A 26,185-nucleotide genomic window follows, 5' to 3' on the forward strand; every position below is an offset into this window, starting at 1 on the left:
CTTCCTGTGTTACAAGAAATTTTTTTGGGGTTCCGGGCTTCCTGTTTTACCTGGAAGGTGTTTTAGGATTTCGGGCTTCCTGCGTTAACTTGGAAAATATTTTGGGTTCTGGGCTTCCTGTGTTCACTGGAAAATGTTTAGGGTTTTGGGCTTCCTGTGTTACCAGGAAATTTTTTAGGTTTCTGGGCTTACTGTTTTACCAGGAAAATTTTTAGAGTTATGGGCTTCCTGTGTTCACTGGAAAATATTTTGGCTATGGGCTTCCTGTGTTAACAGAAACTTTTTTGTAGTTCTGGGCTTCCTGTGTTACCTTGAAGGTGTGTTAGGATTTCGGGCTTCCTGCGTTATCTGGAAAATATTTTGGGTGTTCGGGCCTCTTGTGTTATCTGAAAAATATTTTGGGTTTTCAGCTTCCTGTGTCACAAGAAATTTTTTTGGGGTTCCGGGCTTCCTGTGTTACCTGGAAGGTGTTTTAGGATTTCGGGCTTCCTGTGTTAACTTGGAAAATATTTTGGGTTCTGGGCTTCCTGTGTTAACTGGAAAATGTTTAGGGTTTTGGGCTTCCTGTGTTACCAGGAAATTTTTTAGGTTTCTGGGCTTACTGTGGTACTAGGAAAATTTTTAGGGTTATGGGCTTCCTGTGTTCACTGGAAAATATTTTGGTTATGGGCTTCCTGTGTTAGCAGAAACTTTTTAGTAGTTCTGGGCTTCCTGTGTTACCTGGAAGGTGTTTTAGGATTTCGGGCTTCCTGTGTTGCCTGGTAAATATTTTGGGTTCTGGGATTCCTGTGTTGCCTGAAAAATATTTTGGGTTCTGGGCTGCCTGTGTTACCAGTCAATTTTTTAGGGTTCTGGGCTTCCTGTATTACATAGAAAATATTTTAGACTTTCGGGCTTCCTGTGTTAGCTGGAAAATTTTTAGGGTTATGGGCTTCCTGTGTTAGCTGGAAAATATTTTGGGTTCTGTGCTTCCTGTGTTGCCTGAAAAATATTTTGGGTTCTGGGTTTCCTGTGTTACCAGGAAATTTTTTAGGGTTCTGGGCTTCCTGTGTTACATAGAAAATAATTTAGATTTTCGGGCTTCCTGTGTTAGCTGGAAACTTTTTAGGGTTATGGGCTTCCTGTGTTAGCTGGAAAATATTTTGGGTTCTGTGCTTCCTGTGTTACCATGAAATTTTTTAGGGTTCTCGGCTTCCTGTGTTACATAGAAAATATTTTGGGGTTCTGGGCCTCCTGTGCTAGCTGGAAGATACTTTGGGTTCTGGGTTTCCTGTGTTAGCTGGAAAATATTTTGGGTTCTGGGCTTCCTGCGTTATCTGGAAAATATTTTGGGTGTTCGGGCCTCTTGTGTTATCTGGAAAATATTTTGGGTTTTCAGCTTCCTGCGTTACAAGAAATTTTTTTGGGGTTCCGGGCTTCCTGTGTTACCTGGAAAATGTTTAGGGTTTTGGGCTTCCTGTGTTACCTGGAAAATATTTTTCGGTTTTGGGTTCTCTGTGGCAACATGAAGAATAACTTTGGCTCTATTTAACCGGCTGCTTGCTCTTGGGTTCACTGTGTTTACAAAAGGAGACGAAAATTAATATAAATACGGTTAGTCTATAATTTTAAAATATTATATAGAGTACGAGTCGAGTAGGGAGGGGTGAAAATGAACCTCGTTCCCAGCTCCTCTCGGTCAGCTCCAGATTGGATCAATAGAAGTTTTTTTTAGAAAGGTTATGACGTCATCTTAACGAATTAATCACCAACCCACAACCGCCACGGCCGAGAGCATGCTGGGGACGAGGTTGGGAAATGGAAATCACACAGTACAACAATGACGGCGGAAAACGATGCAAGACTCAATATATAATAGTGCTTTGATGTTTCTCTTCCTCCACAAAAATCCTGAAAAATCATCGTTTTACAATGTGAAGTCCAGTTCAGTCGAAACTACTGTTGAAGGAAGTACAATATATCTACAATCTATATATCTACGCCTAATAGATTTAGAGAACAACTTGAATTTTATTTTTGGTAATTTTACGACCCCTAGTACTTCTATCTTTCGGGATGTTCGATGAAATATGGCTGAATTCATAACAAACACGGGATTGTGCAACATGATGTGCATGTAGACCATCTAAGGGCTATTAAAGAGAAGTACAATGGGCAGTCCAGCTCGCAGAGAAAAGTAAAAGTTGCAAGCCTTACAAAGTAGATTGGGAAAGCTAAAGTAGACTGGGAAAGCTAAAGTTTACGTTTTGGATTGAAAAGTTCTAAGCCTGGACCTTAATATGGAATTAACATGTAGCACTAAGTACAATTAATAAAACAGAGGTAAGTTGAATGTAAATAATGTAATATACCAATAGTATGGAATAAAAGTAACCTCTTGATCGTTTTTATTGTAATATATTTAGGTTTAGCCCGAGTTTTCTTTCGGTTAAAATGAGAGGTTTTCGTTGTTGACTTATATGGATCAATGGGGACTACGATTCAAGTTATACATTATATATGAATGAACTAACGAAATTTTACAAATGTTAATGGGACACAAGTTGATGTTCGGGCTCAGAACTACCTTAATAATTTTGGCTCTAATCGAATGCCTTACCTGTTGCAGAGTCTCCACACTTATCATGATACTGACTGTATAGAACTATGACTTCTCTTGCACGTGCAACATGGTTGTTGACAGGTATGATCACTAGGCCTCTGGAGAAAATATGACAGTGAAGGCTGTGAAAAACTCGTGGATTCTCACATAATAAGGTCAAATCAAATGACTCTTCTAATTTGGCATTGGAAGGACTTGAAGTGAAGCCACATGATTTGCTCCCACCTTGTTCTATCCATCATGGCAGCTACTACCTGAGATTGGGTCAAGTGAGGTTATTGAATGAAGATAAAACAGGAATAAATAGAGTTTTGCTTTGCATAGAATGCTTTGGAATTTAAAAGGGCTATAAAGGAACAAGCATTTGATCGTTGTGTATGAGAATATACATGAAATATATATTTGTATTGCAGTTGTAATGAATCAAATTGAGCTGATCGTCATTTGATCATTGTCGGTCATTTAGTGTGGACTGAAATATTTATTGGTATTGTAAACAGAATTTTATGTACCCATTTCTTTGAACAGTTACTTGTACCTGAGATTGGGAATGAGTTTACTTACTTTGTGTGCAACAATTGTATAAATTTTTAATTAGCTTGGGAGTTTTGAGATTTCTGAGTACTTTGTATGTTGGGATTTTCATGCCCAGCTTAAAGGTTTGTTTGATTTGAGTGGGTAAATTTGTGGTAGAACAGGAACTCATTGTAGGCTGTGGAACTTATTCCACTCTGAAGATTCAATATATTGAGGAACATGAATGCTAATGTCTTCACTTTTGTCATTAATAGATTGGTTGTTATTGTCTTTCTTCTACTGTTAGATGTGGGTACCTGTTGGAAAAACAAGGGACTCAACAAAGGACTGCATGTGCCAGTTCATTTAGTTTCTTCATCAGCTAAGCTTGGTGCAGAGTGGGCAGCATTGGTTTACTTGTTATTGCATCTTTATTATTATCCAGTTAGTTCAGTTGGTAAGAGTGTCAGTCCGTAGTTCGAGCCTCAGCTGGACCAAAAAAACTCAGGAGAAGGTGATGCCTTTGTAATTACATCTTCAAATGGTTAGACCTTCAAGTGTTCTCGGATAGGGACTTTAAACCATAGGCCCTATCTCCCAACCCTTCCTCATAACCTGCAGTAAAATGTCCATTTTTCCATTCCACATAAAACAACCTGTTGAATTGTTCATATAAGAGTAGGGGTTTTCCTCAGTTCAACAGCCTATCCCAATTTGGAGGCATAATACTAATCTACTAACAACTGACTCATGATTTAAGCTGCACGGCTGCTAATTGTGCCTTAATATGCAGCTCGTAAAGTCCTCCACTGGTCATAAATGTAAAGCGCATTGAGACATTGTGAAATGCTCTTTATAAGAACCTCCCATTTTTATTATTGTCTGGACAAGGGTGCACACCATATATCTGTGAAATAATTACTAGTCATGCATGTACGTTTAACAGTATTTTTTTTTAGTTATCAACTATTAATAGTTTTAAACTAGCTAAATTATTAGCTTTTGTTCCCAATTTTGTGCTCCACTAATATCCACTATTGTATAAAATAAAAGCACCAAAATATCAGCAATTAGACAGACACGTTTGGTTTTGTTTCACAGATTTATGGCGTGCACTCTATATGACCAAAGTCACATAATTTCTGTTGATTGGGAGGGTTCTTGGGAAAATCAAGGTAAAATCTTAGTTTTCCTCCGGTTTTTCTACCTTATTCGTTTCCTGTTGAAGCTATGATGAAAACAAATTACTATATGTTACAAGCACATAAATACATTGGTATATATATATTGTAAAGATATCATAAACACTTATGCCACTTCCTTGACATTGGCCTTAAAGTGTATATCAAGGATAAAATTATATTTTCAAAATCACATATGTGAACAGTGTATATATGGTATGGTTGCAGTATTTTGGTATGGGGTCTTCTCTTTTCAAAGATATAAAGTTTTGAAATATCAATATGCAAATGAGATGACGTAAATTCCAGAATGTGTTACATTTTGCAGTGCGATTTAGGACAAGTGTTCTGAAGTGAAATAGCCCAAAGGTGTACAAAGCCATATATTTCAGTTATAAGGATGATTTGCAAATGAAAAAATAACTGGCAGTACTTTCCACAACAGCATTTTTGTATAATAAATTAGTCTTGAATTTACATCATTCATTTGCATATTGATATTTCAAAGGTTTTCTGAGAAGAAAATTTCACATACAAAAATTCTGCAACCATATTAACTAACACTATTCACATATAAGTGATTTTGAAAAAAAAATTCTTGATATACACTTTAATAAATAAATGGGGATACTGTCATCACATAACATATTATTTATGGGTAGGGGGGAGAGCTATAAAATTGCTTTGACCTGACCTTGACATTTATAAATAACAAATGGTTTTGATAAAAGGATGGTATCTAGAAGAGAATTATTAGTTATGTTTAGGATTATTGCCACTAGCTAATCCGGGTACTCAATTGAACAGGAATCAAACCTGTGACCTTCCGGGTACCGTCCAGGTGAGTCTGTAATCAAGACAAACCAGTGGGGTTTCAGTCCATTTTAGAATAGTACGAAGGTATGATAATCCCATGATGGAGGTCAACAACGAGCAGTATTTATTAATGATATTGTCAACAAAGATCATATAAAGTCTTCATTACCAGAAAATAGGAACAGGGAAAAGCTTTTTCAAAAAAATATACCAAGAGTACCAAAGTCTTGAAAGAAAATGTCAGATAATGGCCCACAAGAGCAACTCAAGGTATCTGAAATGGACTGAAGTCCTGCTAGTTTCTCTCTGGGTTTTCACTCCAAAAACATTGATTTTTAATGTTTATGCAAATTAGCAGCCGCCAGTTATGAAAGTCCTGTATTAATGGTGGCCAATTCATTTGGGTTAAAAAAATGTTTTACTTTAATTTTATTACCGGCGTTTGCATTGCTACGCGGCCACCCTAGACTAAAATCGCAACGTGCACTTTGCAATAGACTGCCGTCAATCAAACATGTTGAAGCCATTTACACGCGTGTGTGATTCAAAAGGCGCCAAAACTTCGGTCGATTGTTTACAAATATTATAAGCCACACTCACCGGGCTTATCCAGGCCAATCCAAGCACCTGTAAATGACGCCCAAAGGTCCTCTTAGGATCTTCACGTACATAACTTGTGGTTAGGATCATTTTATGGTTTCTTTTCTTTAATACTGAGTATAAAATGAGAAGATATTTTGATTACAAAATAATGGAGCAAAGTTTAGTGTGGAGTGTGTATGACATCACAGATTTTCACATAAGATTATGGTATAAATTTTAAGCAGTTCCATGAATATTGTGAATAGTGTGCGAAAAAAGATCAATTGCTTAATGAGAATTCTTTTACTAAAAAGCAAGATTAACTTACCTTACAGTAAAACTCTGAATAAATGTGCTTTGAACAAAAATGTACAATTTAAATCTTTGTGATATAGGGTGTTTTCTTATTTTTATGTTCGTATAATTTCTGCAACACTAATGTTTGCAACAAATTTTTGTAATGTCCGCAATACACATTTGGCAGTTTATAAGTCTGCTATGATGAAAATTGGATTTGAAAGAGTCCATTGAGAGATAAGAAATCAGGCATCTATATATGCATTATTGCTAGAGTACGCTTATCCCTGGATTAGGGGTGGTCAATATTCAAGCAACCCAATATTTTATATGCTTCATGGTTCCTGCATTTCATTTCCGAAACATATGAGGAAAAATGAGGGATTTGAATTTTTTTAGATTTTTACATGTCTCATGTGGGATTGGCCATTACCGTTTCTCTACATTTAAACCTATAAACTTGAATAAAAACAATCTAGGAATACATATTATGCAAATTGAAAATTTACCATTTATTAGACAAAAAGACTTTCATGATGACAAAAACCTAGATAAAAAGTCTAGGTGTGTAATTATAGTTTTGAAAATATTTCTTCAATCGCTAAACATTGTCATCATGAAAGTCTCAAACTAAAAAATCATTTTATTATAATGACATTGTGCCAAATAATTCAGAAATTCTTTTCTGCTGTGAAGTAAAAAGCCAATAGTGACTTTCCTACAATCCCAATAGTCTACCTGGAACTATAAAGCTTAAAAATCTAGAGTCTTTCTCTGTGTTTTTCACAGTATGGCAGGGAATTCGAAGCAGCATGCTTTTGCTTGACAAGCAGAAATAATTTGTTTTGAAAAAAATAGGAACACAATCTATTTGTACTTAATGATCAAAAACTAGGGAGCATAAAGTTAAAAATGTATATATTTTATAGTCAACTATTAGAGTCATGGTAATAGGGGTCTATTTTAGTTGAGAAATGAAGTGACGATTTAAAATGGAAAGTTATCGAAATATTTTGAAAAGAATTTTCTTGGGTTAGTACAAACATGACGTCATCACTTTTTAATGACTTTTAACTAAGGTAGTAACGGACAGAAAGAATACATACATGAATTTTCTTAAAATTAAGTGTGCAAACAATCCGTGAAACACTAATTACTAAATAGTACGAAATAGTGCTAATTAAATAATAGGAAACAATGGAAATTGCGCTATTTAGAATTACTAAAGTTTCAGGGTTATATATTGATTGCACTCTATTCATTTAAAGATCCTCAAAAAGCAAAAACAAGGGTCACCAACAGGGTTCGCGAGTTATAAGAGATTGAATTAGGGGGTAATTTCAATTATTCACATGATTCTGATTTCGTTCCAAATATACAGTACCTACTGAAGGTTTTGCATGGAAAGTGAAGGATTCCAACGATCAAAAAGCCTAGTCGAGTAATCTAAAGGTGCTGACACATGGTGCAACATTGCACGTAACATTGCAAGCAAAAAATTTGAATCGGTGTGACACACATTAATTGAAACAAAATCACGCAACATTGCTTGTGTCGGCCTAATATGTCAAGATGTATGGTCAAATAAGCTTCAAACTGAATTCTAGAAGCAAAATTGTACGCAATTTTGCACCTCAAAATATGTTCCTGGTTATAAGATATGTCTAGAATTTGGAACTAAAGAGTCAAATAAAATTCTTTGTTTATTCAATTCTTACAAAGTCACATTATTTGTCAACAAAACTGACCAGCAGGTCAGGCTATAAAAATCTTTGCTTACTTCGAAACACGTTCAATTTTACCTCGAAATTTGCATTAAATTATGGAATATTTTTCAAATGTTTTCAAAACAAATTATGCTAAGAAATGGTAAGAAACAAGATGCGCAAAATGGATGCACAGTTACTGTAGCAAAGGTTCGGATCCGGAACTACCTTAGTTAAGCTTTATTATTTCTTTCAATGCATGGTAACTCCTACTTTTCTAACCAGAATTTAACAACCCTTTGATAAATTAAAACAATTCACACAGTTATTTTAAGAAAATAATTGATTCTCTGTCAGTCATTAGGCATTGTCCTTAAAAGCAAATTAAGTTTATAGAGCAGACATACTTCTACTTCGGCTTTTTTAATACCTATACAACAAGGTCAGTTATACTAATACATTCTATCCATCAGGAGGAGGTTACTCTAAATTGCTTATTTTTCCAGGAATGATAATAAATACAGACAAATAAACTGTTCTATATTAAACAATGTATAATTGAGCTTGATGGTTTTTCATTCAAAGAAAAAAAAAACAGTTAAAACTTGCAATAGCGATGGTTGAATTTATACTGAAATACTGCCACAATTTGCTATAATGATGGTTGAAAATAAAAGTCGGAATATGTGGGGCATGCTAATAATGATAATGGGGTTCTTCTTCCACCAGATTCCAATTAAGAATATGCATGCACATATCCGACAACCTAGAATATATTGGTATTCTGGTTTGTGTGTTACCAGAGCCTTTGATTTTTTGCTGAGAAGTCGGGGTTACTGGTTACGAGAAGTAACGAGGAACAAGTATAGAAATCAATTTGACTAGCAGTTGAAATGTAAGCGATCCCAATCATATCCTGAAAAGCGTATACAGCAGCACCATGAAGAATTGCAACCCCCCCCCCCCCCCCCCTGGCCAGCTGGGCAAACAAAATAAGAAAGAACCAGAATCTTCTGTGTTTGATTTTAAGTAAATTGCAAAATTATTTGTTTCTTGCTTGATTTTGCATGTCGAAATGCATCACTCACTTTGCCTTAGAAGGCCACTCAAAAAAGTCTATTAACAAAGGACAGAAACACGTGGAAAATCTTTCCAGGAATTGTGTTATCTTTATTTGACTTCCAATCACAGCAATATCTGTTACTGAGGCCATATGTTGTCATATTTTGAGGTCATGTAGCAGGAAAATGAGAATATATGTTTTATTGCATATTTGAAACGATCATGGTACAATAAATGACTATGCAATATTTGGGGAAAATGACATTTCTCCTATTTCAAGGGAATCACCTTAGAATTACAGTCATGACGCCCCCATCCATGAGGCCCCCAGTGTATACCATGACATCTAGACTAAAAATGGCATTTAGTAAATATTTAAGGAAGGCTAAAAAATCTTTTGTTGCTTTAATACCATGTTAATAACATATGATCTTCATGAGTTAAAATACCTTACTAGAAAAACCTGGCAAAGATAACAGAAAATTGGATGCTTGGCAGCCTATTAACCTTATCAATGTGGACGTTGAAATATGTAGTAGAGTGCTAATTAAGTAATAGAATGGCTAAAGTTTTGCCTTCTCTAGTTGCTATTCGCAGCGGATTTTGAAAAGGCATTCGACTCGATAGATTGAACATAATTTTATTTTTGCAGTCCTACATAAATTTGACTTTGGCAAAAATTTTATGGGTGAATACTCTTTTGCATGACAATCAAAGCTGCATCATTACAATGGTAAAGCAACGGATTTTTTCAAGGTCCATAGAGGAACAAAACAGGAGACCCTATCTCCCCTTATCTTTTTATATCCGATAAAACACTCCTGCTCATTTATTAAACAGTACATAGAAATCATGACGATCAGCTGTTGTAATGACAAAAAATTAAAGGTGTGAATATCGAAGGAAAGGTAAAGAAGTTCAGGACCTAGTAACTTCGTTCAAAAAAGTTTTGGAAATATTAAAACAATTTTAGGACTATAGACCTTTCCCGAATTTGTTTGGATGACCACGAAACAATGGTTTGAAGTCGAGACTGAACTCTATTTTTACATTCATCAAGTTCAACCTCGACTTCAAACCATTGTTTCGTGATCAGTCAAGCGAATTCGGGAAAGGCCTATTCGTCATTGAAAATAAATGCAAAGAAGTCTGAAGCCGGATGGCTGGTTAGAGGAAACCGAGAACCCCAATGGGATTTTAATAAAAATTTTCAATGAATTAATTTTCATCAAGAAGGCATCAAAATACTGGACCTATATTTTTCATATGACGATAAGTATAGTTATGATCAGATTTTCAGATGGATATTCACTAACTTTACGAAAGACAAGGCACCTAACACTTATACGGTAAAATCCATGTATTGAAGTCATTTGCTCTGCCAAAATAATTGCTCTGTGCTCATGTTTCAGAAGATTTCGTTAAAATAATAGAGAATACAACACAAAATTTAATCCGGAATGAAAAAAAAAAAAACTCAAATCAAACATAGCACCTTATAATTGGTGATTATAAAAGTTAGGAGGATTAAAGTTTCCAGATTTCCAGTCCTGTATAAAAGCAAATTGAGTCAAATGGGCAATTAAATTGTTCGAATCCATCAACATATCTTAAAAATATAGGAGGATTTTACCAAATCAAGAATAATTTTGATAGGAAAGAGATTAATAACGTGGTCACACATATATATATCAGAAAATAACAGTGACAAACCAAATGCGATATTTAAAGTGCTACTCTGACGAAAATCGCTCAAACTTGGATTCAGCTGAAACTTCCCAAGAATACTCTTTAAAGGTCCACGCAAAGGTGCACGTCTCAAAAACCATCCTTGAAGAAAAAAGTTTCAATGTTCTTGGTGAAATGATGTCCTAGAACTCCAAATGCACCGAAAGGATGTTCGAGACTTTAAATATGAAGGTTTTTAATGTTTCTTGTGCCGATAAAGACATTCCGAATGTTGATCTCAGGCCGTGTTGAGCAGGGGAGCTAATTAGCGCCCTGGTGTTGAGACTGCTTCGTGACAACAGCGTGAATAAAATAAAAGTTTTAATCTCCATGAACATTTTTTACGATTTAATGGTTGAATTCCTAATCATTTGATTTTATGGTTGATTTAGAAGAATTATCATGGTTGATTATTAAGCATCTGAATGATGCTCTTTAGCTCCTCATACATCTATATATCGGGTTCTGGAACTAATTATCAATGACAAAATTCAAGAAGTACATCGCTTAACTACAGTGTTTCCTAGCGTGTAGATATCATTTTTAACACTGTAATGATTGTGAAACAACTGCAAAAGTGATTGATTTACACGGGTTCATAGCGCTATAACAACCGTTAAACTTCTTATTAAATTAGTGTTTATAGAGACTAGGAGTGTCATGGTTTATACTGGGGACGTCATGGTAGTACAGACTAGGGGCGTCATTGTATACGCTGGAGGCCTCATGGATGGGGGCGTCATGACCGGTTATCTCACCTTAAAGGGGGACTACCACAAAAATCTTCCGAAATTTAATTTGGCTGAGAACTTCAATTGAATAAGCTTTACCACCGCTTGCATTACTACGCGGCCACCCCAGACACAAATCTCATCGAGTAGTTTGCAATAGACTGCCGTCAATAAAACACCTCATTCTAGTTGGATGTACTCAAACTCTTTGCAATCGCTTTCGGAACTTTGCTTTGTGATATCTGACTGAGAAAGTTTGATAGAAAAGCCAACTTACTGATCCAAACGTGTATAAATGGCGTCAACATGAATGATCGATGGTAGTCTATTTAATAATCACTGGTTAAAGTTTTTTCTTTATTTCATAGCGGGAAGTATTATATTTTTACGAATTTTTATAGGTGTCTGGTGACGTCATACACTCAACGCTCAACCCCAAGCTAGACCAAAGACATCAATGTTTGGAAAAAGACCGGCACTTTGGAACAATTTCGACAATTCCCTGATGAAATGTAGTACTCAAGTTCAGTACCAGAGTTTAAATCTGCACTAAAACACTACCTGTTCACCAGGAGTAACTGAATTTTTTTGCAATTTTTTCAACAAACTTGATTTCCATCTGGTCCTTTTGTAAAAAGCATCGAGACGTCGTGTGATGCGTTTCTTAAGAACTTGATATTATTATTATTATTATTTTTATTATTATTATTATTATTATCATTATTATTATTAACACTAAACATCGCTTCATACATTTCTTTGTAAGTAACTTCATGTTTTGCTCTAACCCAAAGGTCCACTGAGGGACTTAACGTACATAAACTTGTAGTTAGGGTTATTTTATGATATTTTTTTATTCAACACTGAGTATAAAACTAGTGGATATTTTGTATGGAGTGATGTTTAGTGTTGAGTGTATGACGTCACAGACTCCTATAAAAATTTGTTAAAATTTGATACTTCCCATCCGAATCTCGAAAAATGCTCTAACCAATGATTATTAGGCCTTTAAGGGTTATTACAGTAAAGTTTCAGCTGAATTAAAATTTGGATGATTTTCGTGCTAGTCCCCCTTTAAGTATGAAGGTTTATACTTTCAATATGTTAATGACTGTGATGTCACAGGAGGCATTTGAGTGTATTTGTTGTACCTAGTTATAATGAACCTTTATGTAAGCCAATGAGTGAGATATTGATGCTAGTCTGCATCTCAAATAATGCATTATGGAAAATTCCAGAACTTTGGAAAGAAAGCGTTGAGCCACTTGGTCCTACTAACATATATCAGCCTCACAGCATTCTCTCCATATAAACCACATATTCGGGAAATTAATCTATTTACAAGCTCACAGGATAATCGTGCCAAAATTTCTCAACATAGTGTACAAACTTTTGATTTTTGATGTGCTCTCAGGATTCCCTCCAGCACTCCATAGATGGATAAAATGGCTCAGAATTAGCAGTTTTCAAAATACCTCCAAATCGAGCTGCCAATGCTTTATAGAAGAAACATTTCCTTGCTGGAATATCACACCACTGGTGAACTTTGTACCACATTTGCATAAAGCACTGACATTGTTAATCAAAACTCCAAATATGGTCTTTCTAGGGCTTGCAGAACGTTTAGGTCCAGAAAAACACTAATTTATAAAACCTCAAAAAATTCCCAAGAGTCAAAGGGTTAAATAATGAATCCTGATGAATCCCTGATGTCACATCATAGTCATTAACATAGTTAATGTAATAATGTTAATGTGTACATAGTTAATGTAATAAAAAGAGTATAGTTTAAAAAGTTTAAAAAGTTGTCTTGAGCACCGAATAAAAGATTATGATCAAAAAACAAATTGAAACTATGCACGTTGCTGTTGGACTATGAGTTTGGCTGGGCATGATGATTACATCGGTGTCACAGACTTTTTCAAACAAACGCCATTAACCTGTCTTAAACAGTAGGACATTGTTTTAAATTCTTGTTTATAGCATCAAATAACTGTGTCTAAACATGAAGTGGAAATATCATTGTCTAAGTTTAGCGTTGCTGTTTTTGTAATCCATCAAATCGTTTTGGATTGAAATAATGAATTCAAAACGCCATTCAGTTCTGATTGATTAAGCTTATTTATGTGTTTCACATACTTGAATATACTTTAATACTTAAAGTTTTTTTCTAAAGTTAATCAACATCGAAATCAAAATGAAAACTGTTGACTTCTGAAACTATTTATTAATTAGTAAAAACTTATACAAACGGTTCAGTTAAAAGAAACTCCAATTCTTAGCGTCCTTCGCAACCAAACAATCATTGGTGATCTAAGTAAGATAGATGAATCTTGTCACACAGCGAACAAATTCAAGAATTCGTGGCAAGGGTCAAAAAATCAAATTTGCTCTTCTTTTGAAGTTAGATAGGCCATTATTAGATATGAATCACTGGGTAGTTGGTTTTCGAAAATATTATCTTATTTCCAAGAAAACGGCCACACAAGAGGTTCGACCAAAGCCCAAGAAAGAAACGCTCAAGAGGAGTGAAAATGGACAAATTTTGAACAGAGTACAAGTAAAAAATAAACCATCTATGACAATTTTTGAACTTTCTTCTTAATGTATCACCATTTTTCGTTCATTGGACTGGATTTCAAACTTATTGGGAAAGGGACGAATTTTTGGCGAGGAAAAATAGGAGGCCTGTGTTTACATATGCTAATTAGTTGCCTCAAAAGAAAAAAAGATTTAACTATGGGCAAGTTCTCTGATTGAAATAGTATTTATGCTGCAAGTTGAGGAAGAATAGACCTTTTCAAAACTTGAAAGATTGATATGGGGAAATTAATTCTGACTGCATAGAAAACTGTTGAATTTGGTTGAAATACATGAGAAAATCATGCTTCCCGAATCAAGTCAGGCAAGGGCGGATCCAGCCAAAATTTTAGGGGGGGGCTAATTGAGTTTCTTCTGTCAACACAACGGAAAGCAATATAAAAAAGCATCATATTTTTCTGCTGAAGAGGGGGAGCCCCCCTTTGACCCCCACTGGATCCGCCCTTGGCAGGACTAAGGATTTTCGTAAAGATTGCCATAAAATGTACCCTGAAAACTAAGAAATTATTGTTTGTGCTGTTGTTTGAAAGTTCAGTGTGGTTTGGTAAATTTAAGCTCCATTAGAAAGGTTTAGGGATTGTCGGTAACGTATGTGAGCCAAAAACGCGATCTTTGGTGATTGCGTGACCAAGGTTCCACTTTACGTTTAGAAGTTTGATTACTGTAAAATTCATGCTAAAGATTACGATATAAAACGTAAAAAAAAAGATTTATAATCTTGTTTTAGTCGAATAATTTTTGGGGCGATAAAAAAGCGGTTTTTAAGTTTATAGAAAATTTGGTGTAATTAAAGCTTATTTATAAATTTCTTAGTTAAAAACTACCTGTATTAGATCAACCTATTCAGATATCTAAATTTAAGTAGTTTACATCACATGCACATTATTTTCAAATCTAAAGATAATATAATTTCACATTCTTTTCCATGTGAAATAAAATTGTATTACTACATGTAAATTTGTTTTTCACATGTTTTACCATGTGAAATGGATTTATATGGATTCGGTTTTCAAAGGATTTTCACATGTTTTACCATGTGAAATGAATTTATATGGATTCAGTTTTCACAGGATTTTCACATGTTTTTACCATGTGAAATGGATTTATATTAAAAAAGTGGATTTGGTTTTCACAGGTGTTTCACAGGTTATTTCACATGTTAAGTATGTGAAAAGGAGGAACCCATTTCACAGGGTTTTCACATGTTTTTTTCACATCAACATGTGAAAAAAATATGTGAAAATCCTGTGAAAGTTTTCACAGGTGTTTCACAGCCATTTCACATGTTCTGCTCCAACAGTGTTTATATATGCATAAATCACGCCGCCTAATGATTACTAGCTTGATTCAATTTTAGGTCAATGATTTTTAGAGCGACTGATTGCAAATGTTGTTGAGTTGGTTGTCGTACACACTAAAACCATGATGTTTAAGCACAAACATGCAGAGATTTTCATACAGATTTTCATACGGCGTTACTCGTTGGCAAAATTAAAGTTGGCACAGAGAAGAGGAAGTGAATTCGCAAAGTAATATCAAATTTCGAAAGTGAATAGCCAAGGAAGATAACGGGGAGATGTTTCCGGGTAACAAAACAAGTAAGCAGATTGCAGGTGTCAAGATTCTTAATTTAAATAAATAATACAAGGAATTTTATTGCTATTTGAACTCGACATCTTATAAATTTTTATATTGACGAAAAAAGCCATACATTGACCTTTAAAATTTTGAACAAACTGGTCAAATGAAATTGAAATAAACGGGCCAGTGCCTTTGTCACAAAATTCAGCTCTAATTTGGCGTTGCTTCATGGACTGACTTAAAGAACATTTCTAGTTGTAAATCTAGTACATTTTGATAGATGGAGAAACTATGTAAATATCCTACTCAAGTTAAATGAAGAAATCATTGACCAAATGAATTAAACATGGCAGTGAATCAATGTCACATTTAATCAGGAAACATTTCTGGTTTTAAACTTCCCTGGGGGGGGGGGGGGGGGGACGCTGGGAAAAAAGTACTGGGGATGCTCGTCGGAAATTTTCAAAAAGACCCCTAAAAGATACCGGAAGTCTTTAAAAAAGGGCGTGGTTGAATGATTTTTAACCCCTCAGAGATACCACAACAAATAATATTAAATTAAAAGCGCCTCCCAGTACAGGATAAGTCATACCGATGCACGCTTCTCTCCTTTTCCGACACCCTAAGAGATACCAGAAAATGCTGGTTTTCAAAAATTTGCATTAAACACCCTAAAAGATACCAAATCATGAATTTTTACCCCTAAGAGATACGACGAGCATCCCCGGTACTTTTTTCCCAGAGTCCCCCATCCCCGGGTAAACTTCTAAACATCACGATTAGCTACAGTTTTTCTTACAGCTTTTTCATCGACTCAAATCTTATTTGGGAAAAATAAGATTATAAAGCTATTTAAAGAACGTTTCTATCATAATTTTAGCGTGAATGTTACAGTAATCAAACTTCTAAACGTAAAGTGGAACCACGGTCACGCAATCACCAATGATCTCGTTTTTTGCTCACATACCGACAATCCCAAAACCTTTCTAATGGAGCTTAAATTTACCAAACCACACTGAACTTTCAAACAACGGCACCAACAATAATTTCTTAGTTTTCAGGGTACATTTTATGGCAATCTTTACGAAAATCCTTAGTCCTCCGTTGATTCGGGAAGCATGATTTTCTAATGTATTTCAACCAAATTCAACAGTTTTCTATGCAGTCAGAATTAATTTCCCCAAATCAATCTTTGGCCGTTTTCTCGGAAATAAAATAATATTTTCGAAAACCAACTACCCAGTGATTCATATCTAATAATGGCCTATCTAACTTCAAAAGAAGTGCGAATTTGATTTTTTGACCCTTGCCACCATTTGTTCGATTCTTTGTGGACATTGCCTCTTAACTCATTAGCTCATGGCAAATACATTAAGGGAAACACATGGATTAACATAAACACTACTGGAGAAAATAGCTGTGTTTTTGTACTCAAGATTTGGGCAAGCAAGCAAATATATCAATCAAATACACAAATCGGATAGAGTGACTCTAGTTTGGCGCCGGTGTCACAGTGATATGTGTACCCCCGAGATATGTGTACCCCCGCACACATAATACTAGTGATATATGTATTCCCCCCAAGATGGTGACTAGTGATATGTGTATCCCCCAGTCCCCTCCCCCATTACTAAACAGAAATCAGATCGAAGGCTATTCAATACTGCCTTTAGCAAATTAAATACAACTTATCTTTGTACGTGGCAGCGAATATATGTTACCGTAATATTGTTTTTGAAGCAAGTAGAATATAAACTTAAATTTTTTTTGGGAGAAATATTTTGATGTATTTAAAAATATATGCGATCGTTTACGAAGTATTAAAAATGCTAAGAGGCTAAAAATAACAAATAAACAACAAGAAAAAAACAGATGGAAGATACGTTGCTTAACAATTGATGAAATCAAGAGTCAGTTTAAGAACATAGAAAAGGAACTTAATGATATACTGTCACTGAAACAACCAAGCTGGCGTTATGAGGTGTTTATGACAGGCAAGAGTGTGAGTGCTTTTGGTATGCAAAGACTGGACCTAAGGATGAGCACAAATCTTAGGATGTCTTATGAGAAGAAAGTTGACACTATTTTGACATTTTTAAAGGAAAGTTTTGATCAACAGGGATCAAATTGCATCTTAGATGTGCTCCCTTTACTTTTGCTTTTCGAACAGCAGTGCTTGGATTCCAAGCCTCAGTGTTTTGTGTATCCCCACGGGGGGATACATATATCACTAGTGTTATGTGTGCGGGGGTACGCATATCTCGGGGGTACACATATCGCTGCGACACCGGTTTCATTAACAAGTTTCACATATGTAGCACTCTAGCTCGTTGTGGTATCCGGTCTTTTCGCTACCTTGCACTTTCGCTACTTACCTAAAAGGTCGATTCGCTACTTAATAGAAGTCGATTCGCTACTAATAGAAGTCGATTCGCTACCTTATCTCAAAATATTAAATATCACAATATCAGGAATATATATTAAATATATATTAATTTTGAGTCTATATCGATAAGTTTATAACGTGTTTTCTGTTACAATATTAGCTTACGCAGTTGTAATTAGATACTTAGAGAAGTGATTGTTTGATTAAAGACGCATAACTATTTCCCCACCAACACGAACACGTCTTGAAACATGGTGTCAGAAATAAATTGGAAATAACGCTTCCAAAGTAGCTGAAAAAACCGTCAAGTTCCTACTGCCGAGGCATTGAAGAAGTAATATGTCAAGTAAGGAGGAAGCTTCGACCAGCAGCGGTCCACGAGGACCAATATTCACGTCGCATTTTCCGGTACCAACGCCGATGAATAGCAAAGGAGATCAAGTAAACAATTGGGACTTCTTTAAACAACAGTGGGAGGACTACGAAGTCGCAACCGGACTGTACCAGCAAGACCCAAAGATACGACTAGCAACGTTTCGCTCTGTAATGGGGAAGGAATGTCTGCAAATATTCCTTAATCTCAAGTTAAGTGACGAAGAAAAGAACGACGTAAACACATGCTTAAACGCGCTAGAAGCCTACTTCAAACCAAAGCGCAACGTGGTGTACGAACGATATCTGTTCAACAGCTGTACTCAAGGCCCAGAAGAAACCGTAGATGGCTACGTAAATCGCCTTAGAAAATGCGCTTCATCATGTCAGTTTGGTCCGTTAACGGAAGAGCTTATCAGGGATCGACTCGTTCTTGGTATACGAGAACACGCAACAAAACTACGTCTTTTAAAAGAGGACAGTCTAGATCTCAACAAAGCCCTCAACATTTGCTGCTCAAGTGAATTAGCTAGCAGTCAGTTAAAAGCCATGAGTCTAGTGGATAAGACAAATAACGAAGAAATCAATGAAATACGAGAACGGAAGCCTAAATCTCCAAGCAAGCCAAGTGACAAGTACAACAACAGACGTTCCCACAGAACGCCAAGCAAGGACAGTAAACGAACTACAAGTCAACGAACGAGCAGTTACAAGTGCTACCGCTGTGGTGGTTCTCAGAAACACAAGTTAGAAGACTGCCCCGCCTAGGGCCGTGAATGCAAAACGTGCAAGAAACAAAACCATTTCGCGTCTGTGTGTAAATCGAGGTCAAGCAATGTCAAAGCGATGACAGCTGAATCAGGAGAATCAGAAGAAGGAGAATACTCATCCGACGAATTCACGTTGAAGATTGAAGAAGTTGGTTCGGTGAAAACGAAGGGCAAGCAGCTTTTTGCAAAGCTTGAGTTTATGAACACCAATTCCAGTTATAAAACGGATTTGGACTGCCAACTAGACACAGGAGCGACCTGTAACGTAATCAGCCACAAGGATGTAGCAATCATCAACCAAGACGGTAATCCGACGCTCAAGCAAAGCAATGTCAAACTACGATTGTTTGATGGATCAGTCATGGAAACATTAGGTGAAGTGACACTTAAGGTCAACGAAAAACATTGCTTCAAATTTCAGGTTGTCAACGGAAACCACAAACCAATTTTATCAGCCGAGACATGCCAACAATTAGATCTAATCAAGTTAAACATCGATCATCAAGTCCACGCGGTTCAAGAAACCGGAACTCTGCCCCTAACTAAAGAAAGTATCTTAAGATTTTCGAGACGTCTTCGAAGGATTGGGAAACATTGGTAACGCTACAATCGCAGTTGACCCAGATGTCACGCCAGTTCAACACGCGCCTAGAAGAATCGCAGTTACGCTTCGCCAGGAAGTCAAAACAAAGTTAGCTGAACTCGAGAAAAGGAAAATCATCGTCAAAGAGACAGAACCCACCGAATGGATCAGCAGCATGGTCGTTGTAGCCAAACCTGGAAAGATACGAATCTGTTTGGATCCCAAAGATCTAAACAAAGCGATCAAACGACCCAAATACCAAATGCCTACGATGGACGAGATGCTACCCAGACTCGGCAAGGCCAAAGTCTTCACAACGTTAGACGCAAAGGATGGGTTCTACCAAATCGGTTTGGACGAAGCTAGCAGTAAGCTTACAACCTTTTGGACCCCATTTGGCCGTTACAGATATCTACGCATGCCTTTTGGCGTCAGCTCAGCCCCAGAGGAATTCGAAAGCACCCTACACGAGCGACTGGGAGACCTAGAAGGCGTGGAAGTGCTCCGCGACGATATGTTAGTGGTCGGTTACGGTGACACATTAGCAGAAGCCAACAAAAAACCATGACGAAAATCTGCTACGTCTGCTCAAGAGAGCAAGACAGATCAACTTAAAGCTGAACAGCAAGAAGCTCATCATGCGGAGAAAAGAAGTGAAGTTCATGGGACACATCTTGTCATCCACCGGACTCAAGCCAGATCCAGATAAGGTCAAAGCAGTGACCGAAATGCCAAAGCCTACCAACAAGCAAGAGACACTCAGCCTACTAGGCTTTGTAAATTATCTCTCCAAGTTTCTCCCTCGACTATCAGAAGTCGCACTGCCTCTTCGCGAACTAACCACAAAGAATGCAAGATTTGTGTGGTCACGCCAGCACGACAAAGCCTTCTCAGAAGTTAAACAACTCGTGATTGCGCATCCAGTACTCAAGTACTATGACATGAGCGAAGAAGTCACTATCCAATGTGATGCTAGTGAGAAAGGCCTCGGAGCAACCTTGCTTCAAAACGGCCAACCAGTAGCGTTTGCATCCCGAACTCTCACACCAGTTGAGCAACGCTACACACAAATCGAAAAAGAATGTCTTGCAATCGTCTTCGCTTGTGCAAAGTTCAGCCAGTACATCACACGGAGAGAGCTGATAACAGTAGAATCAGACCACAAACCTTTGCAAGCGATCTTCAAGAAATTCTTGTTAGCAGCACCCAGCAGGTTACAGAGGATGATATTACGCCTACAGCGATACAACCTGAACGTAACTTACAAGTCAGGACAACAAATGTACGTGGCAGATCACCTCTCACGAGCCTTCCTCGCAGACCAAGGAGAACCTGGAGACGAGTTCCAAGTGTTTGCGCTAGAACTAGAAGGAATCAACCCCCTCGACAATGTAAAGGTCACAAGTGAAAGGTTAGCGCAACTACAAGAAGCCACAGAGCAAGACCCTACAATGCAGTCACTTAAGAATACTATACTAATAGGATGGCCTGACGTACGTGACAACGTACCAGTAGCTATCAGAGACTACTGGCATTTCCGAGAGGAACTGACACTCCACAACGGCATCTTATTCAAGAATCAACGCATCATCATACCTCGAGCCCTCAGATCTGAAGTAGTCGCGAGGTTACACTCCAGTCATCAAGGAATCGAGGCGTGTGCAAGGAAAGCACGAGATCGCGTTTACTGGCCAGCAATGAACCACGACATCGAAAATGCAGTAAAGGCTTGTCATGTGTGCTCAGAATATCAACCAAGTAACCCCAGCATGCCAATGCAGTCGCACGAAATACCCGACAGACCTTGGAGCAGACTAGGCACAGATCTTTTCACGCTGCAGAACAGAGACTATATAGTCTTGGTAGATTACTACTCAGACTACATAGAAATAAGTCCTCTGAAAGATACAACCTCAGCATCCATTACCAAGTTTCTGAAGGAACAGTTCAGTCGACATGGGATACCCGATGTGCTGGTATCCGACAACGGGCCTCAATACGTCAGCAACGAGTTTGCTGAATTCGCAAGAGACTGGGAGTTCAAACATGTCACCTCATCGCCATACCACCCAAAGTCAAATGGAAAGGCGGAATCAGCAGTGAAAGTAGCCAAGAGCCTGCTCAAGAAAGCCATGCAAGACCGTAAAGATCCGTGGTTAGCCTTGCTAGATTATCGGAATACCCCCACTCAAGGAATGCAGAGCAGCCCAGTACAGCGCTTGATGTCTAGGAGAACAAAGACACTAGTCCCCATAGCAACTAACCTTCTGTATCCCAAAATAGCGGAAGGTGTGACAACCAAAATCCACCTTAAGCGCCAGAAAGCCAAAAGTCACTACGACAGACATGTAAAGGTCCTACCAGACCTAGAAATAGGCCAAGAGGTAAGAGTAGCGCCAAACCAGAGAGGCAAGCCCTGGGAAGTAGGGAACTGTAAAGAGAAACTCTCAGACAGGTCATACCTAGTTGAGTCGAACGGAGAGTTACTTCGCCGAAACAGACAGCTTTTAAAGCCCGTCGACGAAGCACCGAAAGAACCAGCTAGTGACACACAAGCATCACCAGAGGCAGACAGTGCAAGGACACCTCAAGTTCTACCTGCGTCAGAACCCGCGGTCAATCCACCTGTACTGCGAAGAAGTCAGAGAGTGGTTAAGAAACCTGATCGATTTATTTGACTACCGAACATTTATAGGACATTGATTTTGTTACAGTTGAACTTTAATATCCATATAATCATTTCGTAGTTTAGTCAGCCATTTTGTTTGGTCATTTATTTTTTAAATCTTTAAAATCTTTCTATATCATCCCAGCCATGTATTTCAAACATTATAAAAGGGGAGATGTTACAATATTAGCTTACGCAGTTGTAATTAGATACTTAGAGAAGTGATTGTTTGATTAAAGACGCATAACTATTTCCCCACCAACACGAACACGTCTTGAAACATTTTCAGCATCGAAACTCATAAATTTTCTGGTCAAATGTCGATCGAGAAATCTAAACCTAGCGAAGAGAGGATATTTACATCTCATTTACGTGCGAGTTAACGACGACTAATAGAATCTTGCGTTCAATGAAGAACCTTTCTGACAAATAAAAAGATTTAGTTACAAAGAAGAAATCTAGTCGAGTTTTTCAGAGTTATTTCCCGGCCCGGGAGTTATTTTGGCTTGCTTCGTAGCAAAGTAGCGATTGGACTCTCGGCGTTGTGTGACAACAAACAAATCGAAAGCTATGAGAAACGAAGGCTTATTTTTATCCCCGCTTTTGCTCGATGACTAAAAGTATGACTTTAAAATAAAAGGGTTTATGTCAAGGAAGAATTTTATCTACAAGACAAGCAATCTAGTGGAGTTTTTTTATAGTTATTTTTAGCTTCGTAGTAAAGTAGCGAACGGACTCTCGGCGTTGTGTTACAACAAACAAATCGAAAGCTATGAGAAAAGAAGGCTTATTTTTATCCCCGCTTTTGCTCGATGACTAAAAGTATGACTTTAAAATAAAAGGGTTTATGTCAAGGAAGAATTTTATCTACAAGACAAGCAATCTAGTGGAGCATTTTTAGAGTTTTGTTAGCTTCGTAGTAAAGTAGCGAACGGACTCTCGGCGTGATATAAAAAAAAGCTTTTGCATAGAAAGATTTGGGCAAACAAGCAAATATTTCTTACGTAAATCGGATAGTTTGCCGGTTTCATTGACGAGTTTCACATGTATCACGTCACACAACCTCTATTCGTTCGCGTCTTCTTTTACATACTTAATTTAACTCGCGATGTTCCCTCCCCTACTTTATTTGTTTGAAAGGTATTTTAAAGCATCTTGAATATAAAAAAGTTTTTGAAGAAGATTCCAAAAATCAATAAATAACTCGTTACCAAATAGAAGGTTTACCGGTTTCATTGACGAGACGGTAACAACACACACGCTAATTGTCATACACGCTTGTCACACAACAGTAATCATTCACTTCTAACGTTTTGGACTTCTTCATTCATGATATTCCTTCACTTTATTCACTAGGAGATACATATGAATGAAGGAGAAAACGTTTTTTCTTGGCTAAAGACTTTACGTTGGAAGTGGCTATGGGGGCTAACTTATTGACTTCGTAAGCGATACTAACACATATCACACACGTACGATCACACATGATTGGTTCACTCAGCAGTTGGATAAATTCACTTCTTCTGTGATATTTATGTAAAATTTCCGAAAGAAAACACTAAAAATCTATAAAATATTTCATAACTGTATTGGATCAAATGTATATGTATGTGGATCCAAAGTCGGTATATAGGTGGATCGAAAGTATATATAGGTGGTTCGAAAAAACCTGGACCTGGTTCGAAAAGACCTGGATCGAAAAGACTTTGGTTCGAAAAGACCGGTATTCTTCATATCTTAATTCAGACAACGCTCAAATTAAGGAATATTTTACCATTCGACTTTTTACTTCATGTAGAATGACTACTAAAAGTCATTACTAAAAGGGTACTTTATAATTAAGAGAATGTCAAAAAATATTAAAATATTATTAAAACAAATAATAATCAAAAATATGATCATTAAAATATTAATACTAAACGTTCACTATATTTTTTTACAAAAAAACATTTTATGACCAAATCACTCTCCATATTAAGCCTAGGGGCTCTTCTGTGACCAGTACATGAATATAGAAACTCCTCAATTATATTATTTTCTTTTTTGTGATGGATCTTTTAACTATAAAAATGTGAGAATTTTTTTACCTGAATTCTGGCAATATTTCTTTCATGACGTATAGCATATTATGTAGATGTCCATTTTTCAAACTCATTTCTTGATCATGATTGATAGCTCCTATACCTTTTTTCTTTGAAATGCCTCCTCCAGTAATTGTTGCTGGACACACACTGTGGGTTGCAATTATAAGGGAGAGGTTTAAATTAAATTTTGTTTGTGTTTTCGTTTTTGTTTTTCTCTAAATATGACAGAGGGGATGCTTAAAAGTAATATTGTTTTGTTACCTGCCAGCTGCATGCTGCAACCAAGTACTGGTCCACTATGTACTGTTGAAGTTGACAACTTTCTGACTAGAACCATGTGTAACAATCATATTCATAAGACTTTTCTGCAAAAGGAGATAAAGAACCATTGAAACAGTACTAAGAGAATATGTTAGGAGCAATATTACTGTATTATTATACTGATGAATGCAGGGGCTGGTCAGAAAAGAATCCAGCATTATTCCATCATCATGCATTTTCAATTCCATTTTCTAAAAATAATTGTATTTTCGCAATTGAAAAAGTCAATGTACTTTAAGTAGAGTGTATGCCGTACCTTTAATTTTAACATAATCTGTTTTCTAAATTCTTAAATAAATTTAGAGATACTTATCAAAAATATTGGAGTACTTTGGAGTACTTTCAGGTTCAGTACATATCCTACAGCTGGCTACTTTCATTTGCCAAATTAGTCAAACATGTCTTCATCAAATAATAAAGCAACATCACTAGAACGAGATGCACCAAATCCAGTTGAAACCTAAGAAAACAATAATAAGCACGCAAACCACTTTGGGATAGCCCTGGACCCTCCTCTGGGGACTAATTCTAGTTTAATTCTACATATAGTGAATAGTTGAATGGTGAAATATTACTTCATTTAATTCAATTCAATTCAATTTTATTCACACACTTTATATAGAGTTGAATAACAAAGCATAATTGTTTATATGTTTGTATACTATAATAGATATCAAATATAAACAGTTACCACAGTAAGTGTGCAGTGATATATGGTTTAAGTAGCATAAACTTTCAAGTAAACCATCACTACATACAGAAAATATTAATTAATCATGGCAAGATTTTGGTGCAAAACTAGCACAAGCATTTTATATTAGCTATAAGTATGTATACATTTTGAAAATTTAGTTAATATATAATTATTACTATTGGGCACTCAACAGATGTGATTTTAATGAACTTCTAAAACTTTGAATGAATTGATATTCTTAATAATTAAAGGGATTTTGGTACAGTATATATAAAAGTAATTAAACTGACCTTATCAAACTCATTAATAATTCATGAGACAACACAACAGAAATCACGACTGTGAAGAGTGTTGTAAATCTGATACAAAACTGTGTTCATTTGCATAAACTTTAAGTTGGATTTTCTTGGCCAAATTCACTTTAATTTTGAAAATTTTAGTGAAACACAAAGGAACTAACCTAGACGTTTGATAAGCTAAGTCATATACAGTATTCGTGGCCGTGTTGTGTCAGATATACAGTCACTCAGCTATGCCTCATGCATGGTTGTATATCTGATACAACACGGCCACTCATACTGTATATATTACATAATTTGTCCTAGTATATCGATGGTGTGTAATAATTGAAGCATGTCTAGTATTGTAGGAATGCACAGCAGAGATTGGTTTTAGAACTGACCAGAAGACCTTTGGGACTTTCTGATTTATTATGAATAATTAGAAACCTATTTTGAATTTCAGCAGATTATTGAAATTCAAAATATGTAGTAAGTTATAGAATGGTGTTGCACAATCATATTTACTTGCAAAAAATAAAGCTCTTAATACATTTATTATGCAGATTATAGACGTTAGTTGGATGACAATTAATAATATATATAATATATGTATTACCCCATCC

The 26,185-nt window shown here is 36.4% G+C and overlaps 1 protein-coding gene and 1 long non-coding RNA gene across 5 annotated transcripts in view; both read left to right on the forward strand.

Annotated features, from left to right (window-relative positions):
• The window catches only part of LOC148911062 (uncharacterized), a 59,196-nt gene extending 34,341 nt beyond the window's left edge, over window positions 1-24,855 (forward strand). For both annotated transcript variants that reach the window (XM_089030325.1, XM_089030326.1), the window contains exon 4: window positions 24,535-24,855. In XM_089030325.1, the coding sequence (XP_088886451.1) occupies window positions 24,535-24,658 (124 nt within the window). In that variant the 3' untranslated portion in view covers window positions 24,659-24,855. The remainder of the gene's footprint in view (window positions 1-24,534) is intronic.
• On the forward strand, window positions 1,579-13,203 carry LOC116290215 (uncharacterized). 3 transcript variants are annotated; one of them, XR_004196420.2, is made up of 4 exons: window positions 1,579-1,593; window positions 2,039-2,322; window positions 2,609-2,683; window positions 3,394-4,378. It is a non-coding gene; the product is annotated as an uncharacterized LOC116290215 (long non-coding RNA). The 3 variants fall into 3 exon arrangements; XR_016119845.1 differs by lacking the exon at window positions 1,579-1,593 and adding an exon at window positions 11,623-13,203 and having other exon boundaries at window positions 1,637-2,322; window positions 3,394-3,632; XR_004196419.2 differs by lacking the exon at window positions 1,579-1,593 and having other exon boundaries at window positions 1,800-2,322.
• Window positions 24,856-26,185: the final 1,330 nt, after the last annotated feature.

This window comes from Actinia tenebrosa, unplaced genomic scaffold (genome assembly GCF_029948245.1).
Source record: "Actinia tenebrosa isolate PJP-AT-01 unplaced genomic scaffold, QUT_ActTen_1.0 PGA_scaffold15__27_contigs__length_11533743, whole genome shotgun sequence".
Lineage (NCBI taxonomy): Eukaryota > Metazoa > Cnidaria > Anthozoa > Actiniaria > Actiniidae > Actinia > Actinia tenebrosa.